The sequence below is a fragment of the Dicentrarchus labrax genome, unplaced genomic scaffold (assembly GCF_905237075.1).
Source record: "Dicentrarchus labrax unplaced genomic scaffold, dlabrax2021, whole genome shotgun sequence".
Classification (NCBI taxonomy): Eukaryota; Metazoa; Chordata; class Actinopteri; family Moronidae; genus Dicentrarchus; species Dicentrarchus labrax.
Window position 1 is genome coordinate 24,519,260 of NW_026136702.1, and position 27,831 is coordinate 24,547,090.

The following is a 27,831-nucleotide window of genomic DNA, read 5'->3' on the forward strand; positions in this document are numbered from 1 at the left end:
TGAGAGCAGAATAAAATCCATTGGAAGTCAAGTGTCAAGAGTGTGAGATGCTGCCTTCTAAATAACATCAGCTCAAAATTATTTATAAGTGATGAATTTTATCATTCCTTTCTTTTCATTATTTCCCCATATTAATGTCTTCATTTTTGAAGCACTTTGTTAACTCTGTCTATAAATGACTCTTTCTAGCATTCAGTAATGATGACTGAGATATCCCCTTGATGATGGTTCACAGTCACATGTGATGAATTATAGGTACAGGGGCTATAAATAGCCACAGCCGTGTGTGATGGTGTTTGAGGACCTTGCTGGTGCAACCTGTGAAATGGCACTGCATTTTTACTGTTCTCCTCATTGACAGGTATAATAAGTGGCGGAGCTGGCTTCAATATTGATATGCAAACGGATGATTGAGATTTATACAGAATCAGGCGTCAGAAAACGCAGTAGAAGTGCCCTCCTGGACGCCCATGTGGTAGATAAAACATGATATGGCGTCCTCTACAGTGTGTGATAAAGTGCTCTCTAGGGTGCCCTTCAAGTGGAGAAAATGTGATGCAGTGCCATGTAGGCTGCCCTACATGCTAGAAAAGGGTTTGGAACTGTTTAATCATAAATGCAGCACTTCTGTGCACTGGTCCACTTTAGTCCACTGCATTCTGTTAACTCCAGTGAGATCTTTCCCAGCCTGACCCGCTGATATAGCAACACTTAGTCACAATGATACTAATGATTAGTAATTATTAATAACTTAGTAATTAAGTGAATAAGCAATGTAAAGAACATCATTTCGTCTTTTTTTCGTGCTATTCATATTAAATAACGACAAAGTTTTTATCTATCTACGTTTTTTGTCAATTTTACTTTCAGTATTCAGTAATGATTTTTTTAAAATTGCTCTGTGGAAATAGGTGTTAGGATGTTCCTACAGCCTCTGTCCGTCTTTCCTAATAATAGACCTTTTTCACAGCACACATGTGTTACAATGATTCTAATTAAGATCTTGTTCCATTTAGTGTGACATGGTGTAAGTGTGAGTCTTACCATGCACAATAGCAGCACCCTGACTCTGTTTGACATTGGTGATGAAATAGTAAGTTAAACACAGGCGTTACCCTACTATTTCATGTCAAAATAGCTGCTGTGAAAAAAAGGTATATAAACAAGGCTCATCGGGCTTGATGAGAACCAGGTTTAATTTATGAGTGAAGTGTGACATTTGACACAAATCTGACCCCAGAGCAGCTCAAAGGAGAGTACTAGGAAGCTTGTTTCTTGACAGACAATGCCCCCAAAGACAAAATAAACCCGTTTAGATTCTGACTGGCACGTCTTCTTCTAATGCATTTGTAAGATAGATAGATAGATAGATAGATAGATAGATAGATAGATAGATAGAAACGGTTTTTATAATCCTCCCAGGCCTGATGTATGAAGCTTTTCAATAAAGTTGAGAGGAAAAAAAATGTGACTGGAGTTACGCCTCTCTCTCAGCCACTCCGCTCTCTCCAAAGCTAAAACGTCATCACGTCAACAGCGTGCTCGGTTGACGGTCACAGTTCAGCAACATGGCGGCACACAGGCTCTCTCCATCACTGAACAGGCTGCTGTTTGCTGTAAAGGTGAGCTATCAGTGGCTCTGCGGGACAGTCTGACAGCCGTGTGTTTAACGTTACCGACAGCATGCTGATGGCGTGACAGCTGTTAGCATAGCCCCGTAGCCTGCTAATGACAGCAGGACCCTGAACGCTCTTGACGGAGCAGGCACAAAGATACACACACACACACACACACACACACACACACACACACACACACACACACACACACACACACACAGTTAGTTGATAAGAGCTAGTAACCGGTCTCATTGTTTAAACTGTGGAAAAGCCTCCCTGCCAGAAGCTGAGGTAAATGATGGTGTCTGGAGTTTCTTTTGTCCAACAAAGTTTAACTTCAGTCAAGTGTAACTTCGACATTGTCTCAGACAGGCTGTACTCCAGGTGGGTGAATAAAAGCTATATTCTGTTTTTAATAAATGTATTTCAGCGGCCGGAAGGTCAATACAAAATGTCTAACGTATAAGGCGTCGATATTATCTACCAAACAACCTGGACCGTATTTCTCTCTGACTGTGGCTCCATCTTTCGTTGACTCTGGAACAGCATTTTCCAGCTGAGGGACTTTGGAAACTAAAGGGCCACTGTTGTGTGTCAAGTTACACATATCATATATCAGTCACATATTTATTTAATCCTGTTTAAGCTATTGTAACTGTATGTGTACTTAATGTAAAGTTTATACAGAACACACTTTATGTTTAAGGATTATATTGATGCCTAATTGACGAGAAGACAGTCGACAAATACATTCTTCTTTGTAGTTGCAGTATCGTGTTTTTACGGACATGTTAGGAATTGTTAAAATGTGTATTTCTTAAAGGGAGTTTGGTGCAGGGAGCTTTTAGTGGAATTCAAACCGATAAAACGTATCATTTTTTATGTTTTGTCACCACTGCACAAACACTAGCTAGAAAGTATGATAATGTTGTCTCATGTTGACTGATGTTAATTATTAGTTTGATCAGTGGTTTAATAATGTATGTATTGATTACTGATCTGGCTAATAATCAACTGGTCCTTAGTTTCTAACAGTAATGTGCTGTAAATGGTTGCCCTTTGTGCATGTGTTTAAACTACTTTACTAATTAAACATGACATGATTGTTCTTATGGTGCTATTAATGACTCCGGATGAAACGATGAGAGTTGTGAAAGATCTTGTAGTGTGTGACCCCAGTTGCTGATCAGTCAAGCAGTGTGAAAACCACAACAACTTTATGACTCCAGATTACAGGACTGAAAGTCTAGCAGTGTATCCAACGCTTGAGGGATGCAGACTGCTGCTGCAATGATTTTGTTCTTGGATCCTCTAAAAGGTCTCATATCTGTGGGGTGGTAGCCAAAAAGGTTCTGTTCCATTCAGATCAAAGAGAGTCAGGGTGCTGCTATTGTGCATGTTGGCTCACTGGAAAGGCTCTGCTACACTAAATGGAACATAGCCTTGATTATTATCATTGGTAACACCTGTGTACTCTCTGGTGCTTGGTCATTGTTTTATTAGCTCTTTGGTTGTTTTAAGTTTGAAAAATAACAATTTAATTTAGCTTTCTTCACGGAAATGGACAACATGCAGAGATATGGTAAATGGACCTGTACTTGTAAGATATTCCTTTATTTAAGATAAGATATTCCTGTATTTGTCCCACAATTGGGAAATTGTAGAGACTGTAGATACAGGCCTACTATGTGTATTTTTTTAAGTTTTCTTACTGCACTGCCTCACAACAAGCCTAATTGTGTAAAATAAAGAATAAAATGAAGTAACTAATGTAGTGTATCTCTATGTGTTTTGCAGTATGGCTCATTCAGGCCCATGTGCTGTGCAGTGCACAGAAATGCTCAATATTCCACCGTCTACAACACCAGTGAAAAGGTAACACACATGCACTGATCTGCAATCAGCTGTTGACACTGAAGACTGTGAGGCAAGATCTGATTTATATATGACACTGAAGACTGTGAGGCAAGATCTGATTTATATATGACCGTAATGAGAAGAACTGCCTTGCTCAGGAGTTACGGGTAAAGAAAGTGTTTGTGTTGCTGAATTGACAAATTTCTGTGTCAATGATAAACAGATCTGTCTGCCGTTTCCTTCCACAGACCTTTGATAAGATCCTCATCGCCAACCGAGGAGAGATTGCTTGCAGAGTAAGTCTGGCTGACACACAGATATATGTACTGTAAATTAACTGCAGCTGAAACAGTTGTTAGAATACTGTTGAGCACCTAAAGACACTCACTGCAGGTTCTTATGTTATCATTTTACTTCTTTTCCCCTATTTTGTTTATTAGACATTCCCACATTAACTCGCAGGAAACCAATACCATACCAATCAATAACAGTGTTGTATTTGACTGGAGAAACATCAGTATTAATGTTGTATGTTTTTTCCATCAGGTGATCAAGACTTGTAAGAAGATGGGCATCAAGACTGTAGCTGTACACAGTGACGTCGACTCCAGTGCTGTGAGTCACCCTGTCTGCTCATCCAGATTTAGATTCCTGTATTTCCTAGAAAATTCCTGTCAACATATACTCCCCTTTTCCCAGGAAAAGTAGCAGTTGAGTTTTAGCCTGCATGTTATTTAACTGAAAACTACAAAAACACTAAATCTCATTAACGCTGTCGTAGTTTAAAGCAGCTATAACTTTCAATATGTGTTGATTCCGGTGGCCCCTATGGACAAAGGCCTAACCAAAACTCCTGGAAAGATTTTATGTTGTCCTGGAAAGTTTTAATTGTATTTTACTCCCTCACTTGCCTATATAAACCTGGAGGCATATTTTGTTTGAAACTTGACTGTTGGTAGGATGAGCTCCATGAAAACTGTAGTTAAATGTGCCAATTCTAGGCCTAGTAGTAAATTCTATGACCGTTTGTGAACAAGTGCTGTTCTGTTGAGCGAGTACTTTGCTGAAATGTACCTTTTACACAAGTATGAGTATCATCAGAGTCAATGTGTCAATAGCCGTACTTATAAATATAGCTTCTATAAAAAAACGTGTTTGGTAACTAATTCTCAGAAGCTCAATTCTGAGGCTATTCTGTAAATAGTTTTCATACAATATAGCATCTTCTCACAAATACATATCAATTTCTGGCTTCACTGACACTGGGTAGGTAGGTTTGGATAGCTTTTTTCCCATAATAAAAATCATCATTTAAAAACTGCATTTTGTATTTACTCGGGTTATCTTTCTCTAATATTAAAATTGTTTGATAATCTGAAACATTTAAGTGTGACAAATATGCAAAACAATTAAGAAATCAGAAAGGGGGCAAATACTTTTTCACAGCACTGTATGTTACTTTCATCATCATTTAGTTAGGGTTAAACAGATACAGATAATGGTGTACCCGCTCCCTCGTCAGCACTGTGCAGATGGAACTGCTGTGTTACTCTGCAACATTGTCTCTGTTGAAACCAAATGTGTCATATCACAGTGTCTTTGCATTGCACTAACTTTCTACTGTTGAGATGACATCTGGATTTAACTCCCCCTTGTATGCGTGTGTCTAGGTTCATGTAAAGATGGCGGACGAGGCAGTGTGTGTTGGCCCCGCCCCCACCAATAAGAGCTACCTGAACATGGACGCCATCATGGATGCCATCAGAGCGACTGGAGCACAAGCTGTAAGCATTAATAATTACATTATATGATAGACACTGTGGTTCATCTGTCTACTTGATGCATCATCAAGACAACACATAGCTCCTGTAAACAGTGAATCATGTGGCTGCATCTCATTTGTATAGTCATTCGTCAGTCTGCTGATATGTTGTTGGTGCCGACTCCATCCATGGTTAAATAATCTCAAAGCCATAGCATTGTGTTTGAATGCCTTTGAAATGTTTCCTTTCTCTGAAGGTTCATCCTGGTTATGGGTTTCTCTCAGAGAACAAAGAGTTTGCAAAGCGACTGGTGAGTAATGCATAGAATCAGGTACACACTCATTTTCTCTTGACACACACACACACACACACACACACACACACACACACACACACTACTACTATAGTACTACTAAGTTCAAAATGAATTTGATTTGATTAAGTTGATTTATTTTAGTCTCATTAACACGAGTATTCACACTTATCCACTGAAGGTGTGTTAATGAATGATCAACAAATAGTTAATGAAAGAATGAAAATACTGAAATACAGTTATGACCTTTTGAATTTGGGGCTCTTCTTGGACTCTGGATTTAGAGCCTGTGTGTAACTGTGGAGAGTAAATGGGGTGAGATTATGTAATTGTGACGTAGCCAACCACTTCTGGTGTGAAACACATCCAAGCTGATTCTGTCATCTATTGTGTAAGCAGCAGCTTTTTGAGTGCTAACAAGCATTTCCTTACTGAAGCAGCCATGCTGACTGTGTGTAGAAATGGGTATTTGACTAGCACGTATTTATTTTCACAAAGATTTAAAAGCAGATTTAAAGTTTATTCTTGACCTTGGGATCACTGTGTGTGACAACACAGTCCCAACTCACCATGATGAGATACATCTCCCATCAGGTTTTTACCATACTGAGATTGTTCTTGAATGTTAAAATAAATGTTTTTTGGATCTTTGTTTTAAGCAATAATTCAGCATTCCTGACCCTAGATGTACTTAAAGCTGCAGTAGGTTATGGCATTTCCAAGAATCCACCGGGCCTGGACAAAAACAGCCAATCACAGCTGAGAAAGATATAAAGACGCTTTGAGTTGAAAGCGTGAAGGTAGTTTAGTGTTGAATCTCATTCCCAGAGTCCCAAAGTATCTGTATATGACACCCTGGGAATGAGTGACTATTGTTTTACTATCACTTTAAATGACCAGGCTCAAACTTTACTGCTGTTTACAGTAGTAGTTAACTAAAACATGGACAATAAACAGTAAAGTATTATGTTATGAAAGGTGGATCATAGAAGTACTAAATGCCAACACTGTGTGTGTGGTGAGGCTAGTGAAGCTAGCCCAGCACGGGTGTGGGATTTCAGGTCTTTGTTCTCTCTATGGTATTATGATAAGTCTGATATGGTAAATTTCATGGTATTGTTGTTTTGTTGCTAGGCGGCAGAGGATGTGACATTCATTGGCCCAGACACCCACGCTATCCAGGCTATGGGGGATAAAATTGAGAGCAAGCTGATTGCCAAGGCTGCCCAGGTCAACACTATCCCCGGATTTGATGGAGTCGTCAAGGTACGGGCTCACATACAAAACTCTTTTTATGGGCCACTATTCCCTATTCACATAATTCTTTAATGTATTTTTAAATTATGGTGGCTATAATAGGCAATAAGAAAGTGTGCTTAATTGAGTCCTGTTACGTATACAATAATTTTCAGTTCATTTTACCAGAAACAACACATTTGTTGTAGTTTCACAGTTAAGTAGTACGTGAAAAATTCTTTTCACCACTGAGATCCATCTGAGAAGAATCACTTAGTCCATCATCCTAAAAATGTTATTGCACTAATTCATTTGCTTAATTGACCAATTCCATGTCTAATAAAGCAAAATCTTACCTTTGGTTGTTTGTCTTTCGAGTGCAGCTTCTCCTTTGCCTTATTCTGGTGGCAAACCATTAATTGGGCTCATTACTGTCCCCCGAGGGCTGGAAGGGGGGAAAACACCCACCGAATCTTTGGTTGGTGGGAGCAGCAGTTGTAGTGGGTGTTTTCCCCCATTGGTCATGGCAAGAATGAGCCCATTCCACACTCAAAAACAAACACACAAAGGTGAGAGTTATGCGTTACCACAGGTGTTTTTAAACGGTATGATACGGTTTTAAAAGAGAGAAGACTGTAAGGTTGAGGAGTAATTTGGTTCGGCAAATGCACATCCAGATTCTCTGATTTCAGCTTCTCAAATGTGAAATATTTTCTGCTTTCTTTAGTCCTCTATGACAGTAAACTGAATATCTTTGGGTTGTGGACAAAACAAGACATTGGAAGACGTCGCTTTGGGAAACACTGATCAACATTTTTCATTTTGTGACAGTTTATCGGACAAACAATTAATCAGTTCATCAATAAAATTATCAACAGATTAACCAATAATGAAACTGATCATTAGTTGCAGCCTTGGTGACAAGCCAGTTCAAAGCACGGACAATATCTGCCCAGTTGTCAGTAATGCTTTGGTTAATGATCAGTAACCATAAACCCCTCTTCTGTGTCAGACTGCTGAGGAAGCTGTGAAGATCGCACAGGACATTGGTAAGTCATAATTTATTAACACATAATTTATTGTCTCTTTACTCGACATAGAGTTGCAGTTAACGTTTACAGGCCCCTGTGAGGGACATTTATGTCAAGGCAGTTTGGGGATTTTAATGATTTCCACAGCTGTTGTTTTTCTGTGGCAGAATATTTGGGAAATGTACTCACAAGAAGAAGGTTTTCTGAAAATATAACAAAATCTAATGAGTCAAAATGTACATCCAGTACAGTTAGAATTTGGTTGTATGCTCTTTTCACCACAATCAACCACTTTTGGTAGCCTTGCCTGGCAGAATTCTTGTTGGATCTTTGACCACTCTTCTTGGCAGAATTAGTGAGTCCAACCAAATTTGTTGGTTGTCTTTCATGGACTTGTCTTTTGAGGGCAGTCCACATATTTTCAATGGAGGTTAACGTCAAAACCTTTCCAAAAGCTTAACTGTAGCTCGAATTAGACCTCCCAAAACCACTTTTGATGTTTGTTTAGGCTCATGGTCCTGTTGGAGCACACGGTTGAATCCCAGATTGCATGTAGCTGGAGTAATTACTCCGTCCACTTCATGCTATGCACTAGCTCCACTGGCAGCCAAACAGCCCTACCACCACCATGCGTGACAGTTGGTCCAATATAAATATCTCTATCTTTGTTTCATCTGACCACAATACTCGCCACCAGAAGGTTTTTGTCTATGTGATCATGAACAAACTTGAGCCAAGCTTTAAAGGATAGCCATGAAATGATTGGCTGGGGTTATTACAGGCCTGCAACAGCTGCAAATTCCAGATTTTCTTCTTCTTTTTTCCAAAGCATTTGATTTATTGATCGCTGTGGGGATGTAGAAAGAAGTTCAACAAATATAACAAACAAATGCTTCTGAAATACATTTCCAACCCTAGATTCAAAGGTCCAGTGTGTAATATTTAGGGGGATCTATTGTCATAAATGGAATATAATATTTATAGGTATGTTTTCATTAATGTATAATCACCTGAAAATAAGAATCATTATATTTTTGTTACCTTAGAATGAGCTGTTTATTTATTTTTTTGCCCTTTTATTGCCTTTATTTGATAGTGACAGCTGGAGATAGACAGGAAAGGGGGGGTAGAGAGAGGGGATGACACGCAGCAAAGGGCCACAGGTCAGATTTGAACCCTGGGCCGCTGCAGGACTCGGTCCATGGTCGCCAGCTCTACCAAGTGAGCTAACCGGGCGCCCAGAATGAGCTGTTTTTATCTACAAAGGGAGTGGGTCCTGTTAAACCGAAGCCCAGAATGGACAACCACATACTGGCTGTAGATAGGGCCATATATGTCCCATAGCGACTGTAGTTTCTCCTACACACTTGGAAGGCTGAGTTGTATTCAGTTGGTTGCAATCTGCAATGTCACCACTAGCTGCCACTGAATGTTACTTTAAGGAAAAGGGGCTTTCCTTTGCAGAGGAGCAGGAGCTTCTTGTTTTGAGACATTCTTGACTTCTTGAAATCTGTTCCATGCTTTCTAACATCTGTACTGAGCCTTATGATGTGTGCAGTCAAACAAGACCTATTTTTACAGAGAAGTCAACAACTGTAGTAAATCATTATCACCGTCGAACAAGTTAAAAGGCATCTCATAATATTGTCATACTGTCATGTTTTCAGAAGACCCACAAGAATGTATAAAAGAAACCAAACCTATTTGTTTTTGTTTAGTTTTTGTTAAGAAGAACACATATCCCAATCATAAAAAAACAGTTGGGAGATTAATGATTTAATGATTTCTATCTGTCATGGCATAAATGTTGCTAAATGTCTTTACTTTACATGATTCTGTCTGCAAGTAGTGCAGCTGTCTGACACTTGCATATACTGCACTGCAGTGTTGAATATATTTATATACTACTGTATATTTTAGTAGTTGACTTTTAAACAGGGTGTCAGTGGGGTCTTAAAAAGTCTAAAATCCAATAAATAAGACAACAAGACAGGGCTTAAAAATGTATTGGATTACTGAAGTTGATGTTATAAAGTTGAATTTTTCATCAAGACATTCAGTGTTAAACAGGCTGTAACAAATACAAAAACATGACATGGAACAATACTGATTTTCTTTCATATCCTTTGTACTTTTGCCAGTATGGATGTGAAATAAGTTTTAAACCTGCAGAAACCCTGGTTAAAGTGCTCTGATGTATATGTATCTGATTACTGCACGTACTTGTGGTCAGATTTGTGTGTTTGAAGCAAGGAAGAGGTTCCCTTTTACACATTTACACTTTATCTTTGTTGTTGCTAGGCTACCCAGTGATGATCAAAGCATCCGCAGGAGGAGGAGGAAAAGGAATGAGAATATCTTGGAATGATGAGGAGACAAGGTTTGTATTCCTGTTTCTACCACACCCTCAAGCTACACTCTCCTCCCCTTTTTTTTCAACACCTTTATGAAAACAATGTTCGAAAGCTCGATTGGTATTGAACTATCGTATCAATAAATTATGTCTCTATCGGATTACTGTGTTGCAAAATGGCTGCACTTAATGAACAAAATATGCTGTATGACAGAAAAACTGTTGTTTTACCACTAATGAGTATGAGTCTGTGACATTTTATGATGTACACCACCCTTGGGGATGTGTAACTATTTAGTTTTTACTCAGAGTACTGTTGTAACTTATTTCTGTGGAGCAGCCATTTTTATTTTAGTAACACATAAACCCCACTTAATAATTTCCGTTAAAACTGGGCTAAGTTTGAACTTACACACAGCTGGTGCAGCGGGCTGCTGGACCTCAGATACTCCTGCAAAACCTTCTGTTGCAAATGACTACAACCACATACAATCTCTACTCCTGCAGGTTATTTTTGGACTTAAACTGTCTAAATCCTTCAAATGATATCACTGCTGCTCATCCAACAACTCCAGTTTAGTCTCCTTAAAACTTACTTAATCTAGAAAATCATCTCCTTCAACAGTCTGAACTGCTGCTTCACCGTCTGCTCCTAAATCTAAGACTTCAGATCATTTTCTTTCTTACTTCTGTTATTATTAAAGGTCCTGTTTCTACTTTTACTTTTTACTCTTAATATGAGCCACTGGAAGAGACACACAAAAGTTACAGTGGTTATGTTTATATATAGTATAGTATAGTATAGTATAGTATAGTGTAGTGTGTGTATATATATAAATATACACTGTAACTTTTGTGTGATTCTACTGTTACAGGGAAGGTTTCCGCTTCTCGTCCCAGGAGGCAGCATCCAGCTTTGGTGACGACAGGCTGCTCATTGAGAAGTACATAGACAACCCCAGACACATAGAGATACAGGTATTATAAATATATATAGATGCTGTATATATGTAAGTGTGTGTATATATGTATAAATACCCACTCACTTTTTTCAAATTGTTAATTTTCATCAGTCTACACTCAATACCCCATAATGACAAAGAGAAAACAGGATTTTAGAAATGTTTGCAGATGTATTAAAAATAAAGAACTGAGATATTATAAGTATTCAGACCCTTTGCTATGACATTGAAGTTTGGCTCGGGTGCCTCCTATGTCTCTTGATCGTCTTAGAGTTTAAGGTCTAAATACTACGACAGAGTATTATGGCCAGGTGTCAGAAAAAAAATTAGAGAAGGAACATTTTTATTTTTTATTTTGTCATTGATGGTCGCGTTTCTCTCTCCTCTCCTGCGGGACAGAGAGCAGGACTCAGCTCCACACACTCATAGGGTGCATCCCAAGTTTCTTAGACTAGTAGTATTTTATTTTCAACCGGTAAATTCCGGTAAAAATTGGTGGCTATATGTTGCAAAGTATCAGGACCTACAGTTTGAATTAATCTACTTCATTAACATTAGTTGTTTCAAGAATCTGTTGTTCTAAATATAAAGTAAAACAATCAAGTAAGTCAAATGAAATCAAGTAAATTCCCATTGCCTCTCATCGACCAGAGAGAACTAAAGAATACTGTGTGCTTCTTGTAGGTGCTGGCTGATAAACATGGTAACGCTCTGTGGCTGAATGAGAGGGAGTGCTCCATCCAGAGGAGGAACCAGAAGGTTGTGGAAGAAGCTCCCAGGTCAGTAAGAGACTGTTTGCTCTTGGCAATCTGACATTTAGGAAATTAATATAGCAGCAAAGAACTATATGTTATGTAAAGATATAGTTTAGTGGTATATTATGGTGTCCTTATGACTGGTTATTATTATATTATGTAAAATGCTAAATCAGTACTAAAGAGATGGGGGGGCTCTGAATCCTTACATTTGTGACTTTTTGGTACGTATCTAAAATTTGTATCAGTTTGCACCACTGAGGTGAGTCCAAGTGTCTAGTGTCGTGTCCTCTCCAGTACCTTCCTGGACCCGACGACACGGCGGGCGATGGGTGAGCAGGCAGTGCAGCTGGCCAAGGCTGTGCAGTACTCCTCTGCTGGCACCGTGGAGTTCCTGGTGGATTCTAATAGGAACTTTTACTTCTTGGAGATGAACACACGACTGCAGGTCAGTGTAGGGTAATGTACATGTCTGGGTGTAGACACAGTTCTGACAGTTGGGTTCACACTATTTTTTTCTTTGAGTAAGTGCTTATTCCTTTAGCTTTATTTTCACTTGGAAACACTCAGGTGCAGAGTTCCTACATACTTAAACACCATAAACACTGATTTCTATTATCAGAGTTTTATATTTTTTATACTAGAAACATCTGCCAGTGCAAATTGGTGGGCCAAGTCCAGAGCCCACTTTGGGCAGCCCTGCAGTAGAGAGATGACAGGAGATGAGGTGTGCTTTCAACCACATTTCATGGTCTCCATCGGTGTATGGCGTTTAAGAAATCCACCTTTAACCAATCAAACTTAATCTGCTGATGAAGACCTTAATATGAGGCAGAAATACCTATAAAAGGCCAGTAAGGGTTCCTTGAGTTTCACACTCTAGCGCACTACTAGTTTGCTTGCAAAAACCTGTTTCTCCTCTGTTTAACCTTTGACCCCAGGTGGAACATCCAATCACAGAGTGTATTACTGGCCTGGACCTGGTGGAGCAGATGATCAGGGTTGCCAAAGGTTACCAACTGAAGCACAAACAAGAAGACATCCCAATAAACGGCTGGGCCATTGAGAGTCGTGTCTATGCTGAGGTCTGTCTGTCGATATTGTTGATACGTCTGCACTTCATCAGTTGACCATGACGTGGAGTAAAAAAATTGTGCTCACTATTGATGAGGATGTCCCATGTTGTGCGACCAATCAGTGGTCTGCAGTGTTTTCACGTCACCTTTTAGTATCAGTAAGATAAAAGTCCTCAATTTGAAACATTTAAACCTTTTGTTGATGTCACATTCTGCTTATTGTACTGTTTCCTCTGTCGTTTGTTCTGTTAGGATCCTTACAAGTCTTTTGGTCTTCCCTCCATCGGACGGCTCTCTCAATACCAAGAGCCAATCAACCTCAGCAAAGTAAGAGAGAGAGAGGGTGTGTGTGTGTGTGTGTGTGTGTGTGTGTGTGTGTGTGTGTGTGTGTGTGTGTGTGTGTGTGTGTGTGTGTGTGTGTGTGTGTGTGTGTGTGTGTGTGTGTGTGTGTGTGACGCACAACCACCATCATCGATCTACATAACAAATTAGAGTTGCATCACAGGAGAGCATTCAGTCCTCACTCACATACTATAGTTTGTAGTTTCATCTTTTTTTCACAGTTCCTTGCACACATTCCACTCAGTCTTGTTGACACCTCATTTGCAGCTGGTATTAAAATGTGATCTGTATCCGGACATGTTATCCAGGATAAAATTTTGCATTAACTTGGTATTTTGAATGAGTTCTGGTTTTCCTCACTGAGATCGCGTCTCTGTCCTCCAGAGCAGAAAAGTCATTTGAGTGGCAGCAAATCAGTCCCAGACTCCCTTAGAAAAATCTGAATTTTGTGAGTTGTTGATTGCTGGGAAACTTGATAAACTTTGTGAAATACTGTCTACAACAAATTTCCTCCCCCCCTTACAAGTTCTGATAGATATTCCTGTATTATTGTAAGAATATTGTGTCTGTTTGTCTTGGTGTGTTAGCTACATTGTGCTAACAAAGAGTTATGGATTGCATTTAAATCATTATTTCTTTTAAAATTTTTTACTCGGAACAGAATATTCTTTTTCCGCTTTTTTTTTTTTTTTCCCTCAAATATTTTAAAAAAGATACACAATGTACAAACATTTTTGGCTAATTGTCGTTATGGATTGCATTTAAATCTACCAAGATCTGAACACAATGTGGGCCGGACTACCTCCAGGTAAGGTCAGGAAGATCTGATCATGACAACATGCGTTTTTCCTTGTCTGGATAATGCGTCCAGATACAGATTGCATTTTAGTACCAGGTGTAAATGGTGTGAGTAATTGGCAGTTGTCCTGCCAATATGAACATTTTCTCCTTTGCTCTTTGCATTGTCAGGTCCGTGTAGACAGCGGCATCCAGGAGGGAAGTGACATCAGCATCTACTATGATCCCATGATCTCAAAGGTCAGTGTATTAAATAAAGAATTGGGTTTTGTAAAAGGTGTGTTTCTTATTTTATTTGATTTTCTTGCTTATAAAATGCCCCCATTCCATAAGGGTTTGTGGTTTCCTCTGCTATCTCTTTGTAGTTGGTTACCTATGGAGCTACAAGAGCTGAAGCCCTCGCCAGGATGGAGGACGCTCTGGATAACTACGTCATCAGAGGTACACTGAGAGACATGTCAGCTGAGACACACTTTTTAAATGGCGTTTTCTTTTTTCTTTTTCCTCTCTGTAATGAAGTTTGCTAATCTTCTCTCCAGGTGTGACCCACAACATTCCCCTACTGCGAGAAATCATCACCCACCCTCGCTTTATCTCTGGCGACATCAGCACCAACTTCCTGCCGGAGGTTTACCCCGATGGCTTCAAGGGTCACCAGCTGGAGGCAGACAAACGCAGGGAGCTGTTGGCCTCGGCAGCGGCGCTCTACATCACCACTCAGCTGCGTTCACAGAAGGTCCTAGGAAGCCTGAGGTGAGCAGGGTGCCAGCAAGCACATAGACAATGTTCAAGTGCTTTAGAAAAAATATTATTATTACCCTGTATGATTGCTATAATTATGTGACCTGGCTCAGGTTAAACCCTTTGCAAAAAATAAACAAATAGATACAGACAATAAATGCCATAGAACTTTCTTTTATTATCTAGTTTGACAGTCAGTCAAAATGCTGACATTGCAAATCATCCCCCCTAATACCATAAAATGACTCTGAATATCAGGGTAAGCCAATCAGAGTAGGGTGGCTCATGACTTTCCTATCCTGGGAAAAAACAGGATGCTGCTGGGAAATAGCAGGGTCCCTGTTTTGGAGCTGGTAAATTATATGATATTGGATCAGTGTATAGACTGGCGTACTAGCCAAGACCCACACTTTATAGAAAAATAACAATAATGGATCTATTTTTAAACATTAAACATACAATGGGAGATTACTAAAAATAGGTGTAATGTAGGAGGAACTTGGGATCTAACAAACGACACAAATACATCATGGTTCACAAATGCAGCCTTTTTTAAACTTTGTAGAGGCTGCTTATTCTTGTGAGGCACTGCAAGTGGACAGTATTTTTATCCAATCTGAATTCAGTATTGAATCCACTTAGGCTACGTTGGCACTGCAGGCGCAAGTGACCCAAATCAGGTTTGTCTCATGACAGTGAGAGATGGATTCATTCATTCATTCATCACAAAAGTGATTTTTGTCAAAGATGACAAAATGCTCTGTATACACAGTAAATAAATGCCCATGAAATGAAAGTAGCATATTGACCATATTTTAACTTTCTGATCTTATTTATGTACTTTTAATTGGAGAATTCTTCAGAAGAAGAAGCTCTGATGCTTTGGCCCCCTAATACTATAAAATAAGCTGCGTGTGTGTTGCAGGGTGCCCTCCAGCCCCATTGAATGTAACCACTGGGAGCTGTGTGTGGAGCTGGGGGAGGGACACCATTCTATGGAGGTTACCAAATCAGGAAATGTTTATACTGTGAGTATATAATGTGCATCCATGAACGCATTCAATATAGCAGTTTCCCTGTATTGATATCGAGTGTATCAAGCATTAGGCCATGCTCTAGTAGAAAGATAAGAAAGGAGTTATTAAAGCTGTAATCCATGTAGACAGTTGATTAAAAACATTATCCTGTCATCAACTGTGTCAAACCCAAAGCTCACGCTCCAGAAGATATAATGAAGATCAGACAGCAGGGACTCCAAAGAGGATGTCTCTGAGCCATTGCAGGCATCAGGACAGAATAATGTATGTTTGTGTCTGTAGGTGGAGGTGGATGGAGGAAAGGTGGAAGTCAGTGGACAGTGGAACCTGGCCTCCCCACTGCTGCCCCTCACCATTAACGGCACAGACAGGATGCTACAGGTAACACACACAGGTTTAAGTAGTTCAATTATGTTTTTATTTTTACCTCATAATATTAAAAGAAAAAAAGGTCAGTTATTTAGACTACAGATGTATGGCAGATGACCTTTTGTAAAAGGCATCTAATCTTATCATTTTATTTTCAGTGCCTGTCCAGAGATGCTTCGGGAAGGATTGTCCTGCAGTACCTGGGAACATCGGTAAGGTTGCATGTCTGCTCGGCCCTGTACTGACATAATCACACTGGTCCTCACACTATCTAAGTGGGCTATAGTGCAGAGTGTAGTGTGAAACATTGTGGTCATTCTTACCTCGGCCAGCAGCATCAAAGTAGGTCACTGGATCACAAGAGTCCAACAGGGATCTATAGTATGAAGAGTATACATTACCGACAGCTATCATAACTGCGTATCACCGTGTATCATTCATTCTTTTCATATTCAATATAGAATCCAAAATTTAAAAAAACAATTTGTGGGTACCCTGGTAGCTCATCTGGTAGAGCTGGCACTCAATGTACCAAGGCTGAGTCCTTGCTGCAGCAGCCATGGGTTCCAATCTGACCTGTTTTAATATTTTATTTTTATATTTTACGTGAGCCTTTTTCATGCTGATCCCATCCACAGCAGCACCATGGCTGTAGCCAGCTATGAGGTCACCGAGGTCCGGACCTTGGTAGTGTGTCCAGTGATTATAACCAAAATGTTTCAGTGGTAACTCATTTATCACTGTAATTCACTTATCAATCATACAAAATACCTCTCTTTTTATTATATTGCAAATCTTATTTCTTATTTTACTCTAACTATGGGTAAATTCCTCATATAACCCCAGCTCAAAAAATCTAAACTTCCCCTTTAAAGCTACTTGCTTTTTACTGTCTTTTTACTTGTTTGATATATTTTTTATGGATTTTTTTATGGTTCTTATTGTGTAAACGGTAGCACTGAAAAAACGCTATTTTGTCCGTGTTTACTGAATATTGTGTATATAGAGAGAATGACAATAAATTCTACCGTGTATCTTGTACCTTGTACTCCCCAAGACCTGTAAAAGACTCTGATGTGTGGACTTCCCCCTTTTACCCAGTGATTACACTCTTTATTTTATCAGGAGCCATTTCCTCTCAATCACACTGCACTACAAGACACCTCCTCCTTCTGTTTCTCATTGTTTTGTTTATTTTTTTTTAGTTTAAGCTTCGCGTTCTGTCCAAGTTGGCTGCAGAGTTGAACTCCTACATGCCAGAGAAGGTACCGGAGGACACCAGCAGCATCCTGCGTTCGCCGATGCCAGGCACAGTGGTGGCTGTGTCCGTCAAGCCTGGAGATACGGTAACACATCCCAATATGTAGAGGTTTACAACACACCTACAGAGAAGACCTGAGGCAGTTCTTACTCACTGCATGTGGTGTGTAAGTAGGAGGTTGATTACAAGAGAATTATTCATTACATTTAACACTAAGGGAAGTACATTGTCATAGTAAAAAGTGGTAGAATCCAGAACTGTGTAGGATTTCTATCCACTTAACTTGACATGCCCAGTGACAGACAATACAGAAAACCCTGGTTCCAGTGAAAGGAATGCTACAGCCAACAGCGTTATTTATTTTAGACAACAGTGTGCTTCCAACTTTGTGTCAAAGGTTTGTCCTTGAGAGACTACACCATTGTTCTTATATAGTGTGTGTGTGTGTGTGCGTGTGTGTGTGTGTGTGTGTGTGTGTGTGCGGTTATAGGTTGCAGAGGGTCAGGAGATCTGTGTGATCGAAGCCATGAAAATGCAGAACAGTTTGACGGCTGTGAGGCAAGCAAAGGTAAGCATATGAAGTACTGACAGTGGGGCTGTGGTTATTATCGTCAGTAGCTAACGGGATCTAGTTCGTACATTGTAATGTGTGTGTCACTTAATCAGCAGCTGAGATCAGTGCATCAACACTAATGAATATAAAGCAGCAGCACCCAGTCCACAGAATACTGATTGGTGCAGTTACTGGGAGTAAATTAATAATTAATCATGTATATTAGACACATTTATTTAACTGAAACAAGTAATGGAGCATAGTCTTTCAGTTTGTGGCCTTTATCAAGTGTAAATGGGATATACTTTATTGGCCTTTAAAGTTGCTGTATACGACTTTCAGACTAGATGTTGCACTATAGCACCAGAATCTCAGACCGAAAAAAAAGTGAGCGAGTGCTACGGCCCACCAGACTCCATTGACAAAAACACAAATTTTACCTCCCAGATCATAAAATACACACACTATTCAAACTCAACAGACACAAAATAAAACTCATCAAAACCTCTGAAAAGTCCACTGTTCCAACAATCAAGTTAGAAGAGAAAATAGCTGCGGAACAGGTTGCTATGACTACAGTGTAATGTTAGCTAATGCGCCCATCAAAGTACGTCCACTAAAAGTTGTCTGACAACATTATGGAAAGAATCCCTGCTGAGATAGACCTTTTGTTTAAAATGGTAAATGGACTGTACTTATATAGCGCCTTTCTAGTCGACCCCTCAATGCGCTGTACACTACGTACCACACTCACCCCATTCACACACATTCATACACTGATGGCAGTGGCTGCCATGCAAGGTGCCAACTGCTCACCAGAACGGAAACTAAGCATTCACACACAGTTATACACAGACCATCGGGAGCAATTTGGGGTTCAGTGTCTTGCTCAAGGACATGCAGTGAGAGAAGCCGGGGATCTAACTGCCAACCTTTCGTGGACGACCCGCTCTCCCTCTGAGCCACAGCCGCCCCTGTTCAACCAAAAACTGCTGTAATATTGCTCATGGTTGGACCAGAGTAGTAAACATTGCTCAGGGATCAGCCACAGGTAAAGGGAGTGTGATGTAATGATAAATATTACATAGCAAATAGTTATTTTGATGTTCTAAATGTTGTATTTATAACCTGTGTGTGTGTGTCTGTGTGTGTGTGTCCTCCAGGTAAAGAATGTCCACTGTAAACCTGGGGAGACGGTGGGAGAGGGAGACCTGCTGGTAGAGCTGGAATAAAACAGAACCTTTGACCTTTTGATGTGTGACATCAGCACCGGGATGAGCCTTACCCCTCTCTGAGAGGAAGATCCACACTGGCAATCAGACTGGACAATAACAGATGTGTGATTTATGTTGCCAGTGGTCAGTCTCCACAGTGGGCCCCCCTTGCAGAGTTTAGTTCCCCTGATGGTGACTCAGAGCTGAGCTGTATCAGCTGTGTTACAGTGTCTTCTCCACATGTCAGACTCCTTTGTTGTCTGTCTCGGACTGTCGTGAAAAAACCCTTCCGTTATTCTTCTCTGTTTTATGTGTTTTCTAGTTCATTTTTCTTATCAAGTAATTTCACCCACGAAATAATGATTTTCTAATTTTGTCCCTGTGGTGTCGGGCCTTGCAGATAATTGTGGTTCATGTGCCAAGGTTTTGAGATATCTACATAGGAAATGTCTTCCACCACTACAATACAATGGAAGATGTGGGCCTTTGATATAAGCTGCTGTTGAGTTTTTCAAATGTAGTTAGTCAGATATCTCAAAGCCTTATCTGAGAACCAAAACAATGTGCATAGCTCAATACCACTCAAGGTAAGTAGGAAAAATATCTGCTGTACTGTTTTAATTTTGTTAGAACTGACACTCTACATACTACCAATAAAGTGCTCATTCTTTTCTACACACAGTAAGTGACTGAACTGCTGTTTGGATACATCAGAAACAGTTAAGATAAGAAAAGAGATGCCGCAGTATGCTGATGTGAATGAATGTCTGTTTTAATTACTCTTTAGGCTGTGGACAGACAAGACTCACTTACAGATTGAGGACAAACTAAAGGGAAAGACCTGAATAAATGAGTCAATAAACAACAGTTTGGTTAGGCTGTTTGGGGTTTTCGTATATAAAAATCATGGTTGTACTGAACTGCAGTAAAGTTGGAACCATAGTAAGGTAGACAACGAGCTACAACCCAGTTTCCATCAAAACGACCCGTCCTCTGAGCTGGTTGAATAAATTTGGTCGCCATGTTGGCTTCACCTTGTGAGACCGGTGCGGAGGGACCGTCTACAAAGTTCAACATTGAAAAGAGATACTACAAAAAATATTTAATAACTCTTATGCATTGTAGTCTCACCAAAATCAATTTACAGTCTCTTCTTCTTGTTACCGTCACCTTCTGCTCCGAAATGCCAATCAGAAAAATAGACTTCTAATCTAAATCTCTATAATAATCCCAAATAAATAAATAGTACCACACATACAGAAACACACACAAATCTAACCTATACTTTGTCCTCTGTACTTTACCCCACCATCTATTCTTGTTTATTCATTATATCCTATATAAAACTCCTGTATCCCTTTAAAAAAGGCCTACAATACCCTAACCTGTGCTCTCACACATGCTCAGTAGTTCTTTTAATGTGAATTCCTGTACCCCTAATTCCTTCAATTTTTCCTTTTATCACCCCTCTCTCTGTCCCATACGTCCTACAACTCAGAACTACATGTTCCACTGATTCCTCTTGCTGACCTCCCTCACGCAACCCTGTCTGTTTCCCTACTACGTTCAGTGTTTTATTTAGTGCTCATTCGTCCACTCTCATTTCCCATCACCCCTACATGTGCTGGAACCCACAGAAACTTCACCTGACCTCCCTGTTTGTTGTTCTAGTGACTGATTGAAGAACTTCTCATAGTACGTCCTGATAGCTGTTTGAATGGAATGACCCAAACCTGCCAGTACAGAGGATGTATCTGAACAAATTAAAACCTACTTTGTCTAGTATTTTCTATCCATTTTAATGGAACCCATACTGCCACCAATACTGTATAAACCCCTTTCTGCCAAAGAAAATGGTTGATCCATTACACCATCTGTATGCTCCCTCCTGTGCAACACACCTGGATGCTGACTCATTGTACTCTCCCTTCTCTTTCTCCCTTCTTCTGACATTTTCAGAACTATGTACTTGTAATTGTAAATAACTTGGCCATATCCCTATTGGAGACTTCTGTTTCCTCCTCAGATGTCATAACTTTTAATATTTATTTCATTGTTGGGTCTTGGTCAGAATTAGTTCTCTTTTTGATCAGAAGATTGTGTCCAACATATACGAATTTCTAAATCCAAATTAGGTCTAAAAGTTATTCTCCTTCAGGTGGAAAAATAACAACCAGGATTCATCAAAGTTGGCAGTAGATTAGAGCTTTATTATCTTGACAGACAAACAAAGCCCGAGCCAAACCTCCCAAAGCTTCTCCTTATATACTCTTGCACTCTGTCACAAGTCCAGCCCATCTTCTACCTTTCCAACCTATGACATAATGGTGTAAATTCCCTCTGGAAAGACCCTACATTTTTAACTTTTCGGTTCTACTAGTGTCTTATCAGTCAAATTATCCTGCACCTGTTGGGCCCATGCTCCATTCTACTGGTGTCTTGCTCGCCTAATTATCCTGCACGTGTAGGCCATGACATTTTCTTTTTTGCTCTCCTTTCATCAGGATTACACCATTAGAATCTACTTAACTGTTCTTCTATTTTTTTTAAAAAACATTTATTACCTTTTTCTTACACCATTATGTAACAGATGTCTTTTACTGTATTTTTAAAAAAACTTTCTAAACTTTATGATATGATAAGAAACTTGTGTTGCAAACACACACATACATTTGGTATAATCAGTGCTTGTTTTTTTGCTACAACTACACATTCTATATGTTTCACACATTAAATCAAACTTTTACTAAAAGACCATGGTGCTTACTACTTCATCAACAGTATTTGTGCTCATCATGAAATCATATAAACTTAAAACATAATGCCTTCATTAACAACATAATGCCTTCATTAACATCATTGTGAGCTTATATAAAATCTATTCTACTTAACACTCAAAATCATTATTACTTAAAACATAGTGCTCTCTACTTAATTTCCAGTTATCTGTGTGAACAAACCATAGTGCTTACAACATAATATCCAAACTTTTGTGTGATTATTTGATTACTAACTTATAACATGCACTGACCTAAGATAAATTTTATACTACATCATCTATTTCTCCAGAGGTGTCAGTCCTTGTCATTGTTCCCTCACTCAACATCTGGAATTTATCCCTGTCAGCTTTTCTGAATACCCATTTTGGGATTCCACCACCTGGTCTCATTTCCACTCTTTCTCCTACTGAACATGAGCCTGGATAGTGATCGCTGCCTATTGTTGAAACTGACCAAACATCCCAGTTACTAATTCCAGCTAAATGAGTGAACCCTAGTGTTATATTTAATGCTGATTCAGGACCTGTTGGAATGTTTGTCCTGGTTCCTCTACCATCATTCATACAGACCAGATCCCATTTGATATACCACCAAACTATTCAAAAGTTTGGGGTCACCCAGACAATTTCATGTTTTCCATGAAAACTCACACTTTTATTCATCAAATGAGTTGCAAAATGAATAGAAAATATAGCCAAGACATTGACGAGGTTAGAAATAATGATTTTTTATTTGAAATAATAATTTTGTCCTTCAAACTTTGCTTTTGTCAAAGAATTCTCCATTTGCAGCAACTACAGCCTTGCAGACCTTTGGCATCCTAGCTGTCAATTTGTTGAGGTAATCTGAAGAGATTTCGCCCCACGCTTCCTGAAGCACCTTCCACAAGTTGGATTGGCTTGATGGGCACTTCTTACATACCATACGGTCAAGCTGCTCCCACAACAGCTCAATAGGGTTGAGAACTGGTGACTGCGCTGGCCACTCCATTACAGACAGAATACCAGCTGACTGCTTCTTCCCTAAATAGTTCTTGCATGGTTTGGAGGTGTGCTTTGGGTCATTGTCCTGTTGTAGGAGGAAGTGGGCTCCAATCAAGCGCTGTCCACAGGGTATGGCATGGTGTTGCAAAATGGAGTGATAGCCTTCCTTATTCAAAATCCCTTTTACCTTGTACAAATCTCCCACTTTAACAGCACCAAAGCAGCCCCAGACCATCACATTACCTCCACCATGCTTGACAGATGGCGTCAGGCACTCCTCCAGCATCTGTTCACTTGTTCTGCGTCTCACAAATGTTCTTCTGTGTGATCCAAACACCTCAAACTTAGATTCGTCTGTCCATAACACTTTTTCCAATCTTCCTCTGTCCAATGTCTGTGTTCTTTTGCCCATCTTAATCTTTTCCTTTTATTGGCCAGTCTCAGATATGGCTTTTTCTTTGACACTCTGCCTAGAAGGCCAGCATCCCGGAGTCGCCTCTTCACTCTGGACGTTGAGACTGGCGTTTTGCGGGTACCATTTAATGAAGCTGCCAGTTGAGGACCTGTAAGGCGTCTATTTCTCAAACTAGAGACTCTAATGTAATTGTCCTCTTGCTTAGTTGTGCACCGGGGCCTCCCACTTCTCTTTCTATTCTGGTTAGTTCTCTTTTTCTGGCCATTTTGAGAGTATAATCGAACCCACAAATGCTGAGGCTCCAGTTACTCAACTAGCTCAAAGGAAGGCCAGTTTTCAGCTGTGCTAACATCATTGCACAAGGGTTTTGTAATCATCAATTAGCCTTTTAACACAATTAGCTAACACAATGTACCATTAGAACACAGGAGTGATGGTTGCTGGAAATGGGCCTCTGTACACCTATGTAGATATTCCATTGAAAATCAGCCGTTTCCAGCTAGAATAGTCATTTACCACATTAACAATGTCTAGACTGTATTTCTGATTAATTTAATGTTATCTTCATTGAAAAAAACAGTGCTTTTCTTTCAAAAATAAGGACATTTCTAAGTGACCCCAAACTTTTGAACAGTAGTGTATACAACCCTGATTAGGGTTGGTTAATACTTCTTCCCATGTCAGTCCCACTACTCCTAAATGATTCACTGCTGCTTTGACAACCAGCTGGATTTGATCCTTTTTTTCACTTTACTTCAGCTGTACTGTTCCTCCCTCCTGCAGTGAATGTTACTAAGGCCATTTGTTCTTTGTTGCATCCCTCGTACCTCCACTGCTCCCTGTTCATTATTAGCATTGTTCTGTCCCCTTGACGCTCTTACAGCTTCTGCATATGTGATCCTTCTTTCCACTGTATTCTCCCGCTTCATAACCTCACATCCACCATATGCCACATTATGGGCTCCTCCACAGTTGCAGCATTTTGGTCACACCCGTTCCACACTTTCCATACTCATGGTCACCCCCACATGTAGCGCATCTCCTCTGCTCTTTACAGTTTTTAGCTGTGTCCAAACCTTTGATAATTAAAGCACCTCAATGGCTTTGGAACATAAACTCTCACCGGGTAACTAAAAAAAACACCTGAACTCACTCGTATATTTCAATAACTTATGCAGTGCAGTCCCACTACAATCACTGCACACATCATTGGCCTCCTGTTCATGATAGTACCAGTGGTTGATCAGTAGCTGATGCTGATATTTAGAGAGCAGGGCAGGGTTGTTTCTTTCCACCTGATAAAGTACAACAGTAATAACAAATGAGGCACAAAAAGGATGAACTTTAAATTTACACACACTGTACACACACAGTAGCACCCACCAGCATCTTTTAGGTTTTGATCCATCGGTTCATTTCACACAATATTTAATTATTCACTTGAACTTGAAATATCTGGAGAAAAGAAACGTGCGTTGTTGTACATTATTTTAAATAAAATGTCCACAAATAATAAAAAAAAACAAATAAGTACAAAGTACAGTTTTAGTGCCTTTGAGGGCAGATAATAGCATCTCCCCTTGTTTCTGAGAATGAAAATTAGAAATTAGAAAATACCATGAATAAAAATCAAGGTTAGTGTAGCAGCATCGCTTTGTTTTAGTTCCAGTCCTGTTTCAGAGCAGAAATCTCTGCTGCATTTTCTCCAGTTTCCTCTTCCTCCCATTAATGGCCCCACCCTCACTGAATGTTCTCTCATCTCTTTAATTCAATTCAATTCAATTCAATTCAATTTTATTTGTATAGCGCCAATTCATAACAGAAGTTATCTCAGGACACTTTTCAAATAGAGCAGGTCTAGACCGAACTCCTTATAACATTATTTACAGAGACCCAACAGTACCACCATGAGCAAGCACTTGGCGACAAGGAAAAACCACCTTTTAAGAGGCAGAAACCTAGGACAGACCCTTCGGCTCTAGGTGGGTGATCGTCTGTCTTGACCAGTTGGGGTGTGTGAGAGAGAGAGAGAGAGAGAGAGACACACAGAGAGACAGAGACACAGAGAGACAGAGAGAGAGACAGTTGCAAAGCAACAACAGTAGCAGCAACTACACTAATAGTAGTGACTGATGATGATGAACATGAAGAAGATGATGACGACAACAGCAACGATGGGGGACAATGAGCAGTGACAATAGTAATAATAGTATCTGTAGTCATAATATTAATAATAATAATAACAATAATATCAGTGATATTAGCAATGGCAGTTAAGCAGGACCATGGCAGGAGGCTCCACCAGGATCGATAAAAACCTGTGAGACGAGAAAGCACAAGAACTCCGGGGAAGAAGTGAAGTTAGTAACATGCATTAATGGGACATGAATGAGTGCAGAAAGAGAGAGGAAGGGAGGAGCTCAGTGCACCATGGGAAATCCCCCGATAGTCTAGGCCTATAGCAGCATAACTAAGGGATGGTTCAGGACTCACCTGATCCAGCCCTAACTATAAGCTTTATCAAAGAGGAATGTCTTAAGCCTACTCTTGAATGTGGTGAGGGTGTCTGCCTCCCGAACCACAACTGGAAGCTGGTTCCACAGGAGAGGAGCTTGGTAACTGAAGGCTCTGGCTCCTGTTCTACTTTTAGAGACTATAGGAACCACAAGTAGCCCAGCATTCAGAGAACGTAGTGTTCTAGTGGGGTAATAGGGTACTATGAGCTCTTTAAGATATGAAGGGGCCTGACCATGAAGAGCTTTGTAGGTGAGGAGGAGGATTTTAAATTCTATTCGAAGCTTTATTTATTTATATTTATTTTTTAGTCCCTCTGTAGTCCCGGTTTATGAGCTGCAAGTTGTAATGCAGGAAACAAAGTTGCTCTGCATTCTATCCACTGAGCCTCCTCTTCTTTTCATAAAAGGTCCCGACCTCCCTGAATACTCTCTCGCTGGAACAGAGGAGGGTGGAGGACAGAGACACTTTCTTATTAGTGGTTCAAAAAGGCTGAGGTGGGTTCAGTTCAGATTCCACCATTCCAGTGGCAGACCCGCCTTACTGTCACTACTTCAACAGGGACCAGTGACCTGATCAAATTTGAGATGATATCCCATTGTTCCACGGTTGGACATGTAACCTTCCCATGTTCTCCTGCATACACAATCAGGGCAGAGTGAGCCGCACATGTCTTTAACTTGCTGATAATGTCCCTCATTAATGCCCTCATTTACCACAAGCTGCAGTGTGTGTGCATCACAGCTGAGGTCCACTATCTCTGCCAGCCTCACGCCTTTGATCATGTTTGTGCCACTGTCTCTGAGCACAAGCACTGCTCTTTCATGGTCCATATCCCAGTGGTCCAACAAGCAGCATTCTGTGGTGCAGCCAGTGCTTTGATTTCCTTCACAACCAACTGTTTGCTAATACTTCTCACTTTTAAGGCTAGACCTTGGTTCTGCTACAGCCAACAACTGCTGAAAGCCAAAGTCTGTGGCAGTCCTTTGGAACAATCAGTTAATCATCAGTCTCTAGTTATCACACGAGTTCCGTGTATCTCCCCTGTAGACGCATGCTTTATCCTGACAAAGGCCCCTGGCCGCAGTCGTCGTTTATGTATTCCACACCATCAACTTGCAAGTGCTTTATGTAGCAGGCAATCCCTTTAAGAGTTCTTTGAATTCCAACTTCAGGTTAGGTTTCCTGAAATTGGTTCAGCAAACAGATGGCAGTCCTTTACGTAGAGATCTTGCAGTTCACCCTCTTCTTGTATTTGCTGCTGGTCTGAATTTCCTTCACGTGGGCCATTTTTCCTCTTCGTATAGATATCTTAACCAGGGCGTCTCCCACTGGCCCCTTTTCCCTTTTTAAAACGTGTTTTGCACTGCTGTAAAGGGAATGTACAAACTGTGCGTATATTAAAATATGGACTGTTCATTTTCCCGCTGTGAAGAGGTTTTACATGCTGGCTCTTTGCAGCAAAGAAATTGACAGAAATGTAGATACAGTTTTACAGAGAAGAGAAGAAACGATTGAGTAAACTCCCTTCAACTTTACTCTGAGTCTGACCTTCTTTGAAGCCTATTAGCTATCTGTAGATCAAGGAATCAAGGAAGTTTATTCATCATTATTAGTCTAAAAGTAATTCATTATTTAATGCTCAGAAAAACTTCTCTCTGAAAAATTTGAAGATTCACAGACATGAGCATGGATCGAACCCTCATCCTCAAAACCTCCGGCCCATCTTCCAACACAGTGAGCTGTTTGATGTTGACTGGTCTCTTTCTCTGAGCTTTTATCTTTGAACATCTGACTTTAAAATTCACCAGTGTGAGTCGGTCATCTGACACCATGAGCTATTTGATTTGAGACCTTTC

General features: G+C 40.0%; 1 protein-coding gene across 2 annotated transcripts; it reads left to right on the plus strand.

The window, feature by feature from the left end:
• The first annotated feature begins 1,487 nt into the window (after nt 1-1,487).
• On the plus strand, nt 1,488-19,961 carry pcca (propionyl-CoA carboxylase subunit alpha). 2 transcript variants are annotated; one of them, XM_051423362.1, is made up of 23 exons: nt 1,488-1,622; nt 3,417-3,494; nt 3,725-3,772; nt 4,023-4,091; nt 5,147-5,260; nt 5,496-5,549; nt 6,687-6,818; nt 7,801-7,837; nt 10,121-10,199; nt 11,048-11,150; nt 11,819-11,913; nt 12,187-12,337; nt 12,831-12,974; nt 13,218-13,292; nt 14,277-14,345; nt 14,471-14,546; nt 14,645-14,858; nt 15,772-15,874; nt 16,166-16,264; nt 16,411-16,464; nt 17,458-17,598; nt 18,004-18,081; nt 19,230-19,961. In XM_051423362.1, the coding sequence occupies exons 1-23, from the start codon at nt 1,569-1,571 to the stop codon at nt 19,296-19,298; spliced, it is 2,136 nt and encodes a 711-aa protein (XP_051279322.1). In that variant the 5' UTR covers nt 1,488-1,568; the 3' UTR covers nt 19,299-19,961. The 2 variants fall into 2 exon arrangements, with proteins under 2 accessions (XP_051279322.1, XP_051279331.1); XM_051423371.1 differs by lacking the exon at nt 1,488-1,622 and adding an exon at nt 1,806-2,003.
• Nucleotides 19,962-27,831: the final 7,870 nt, after the last annotated feature.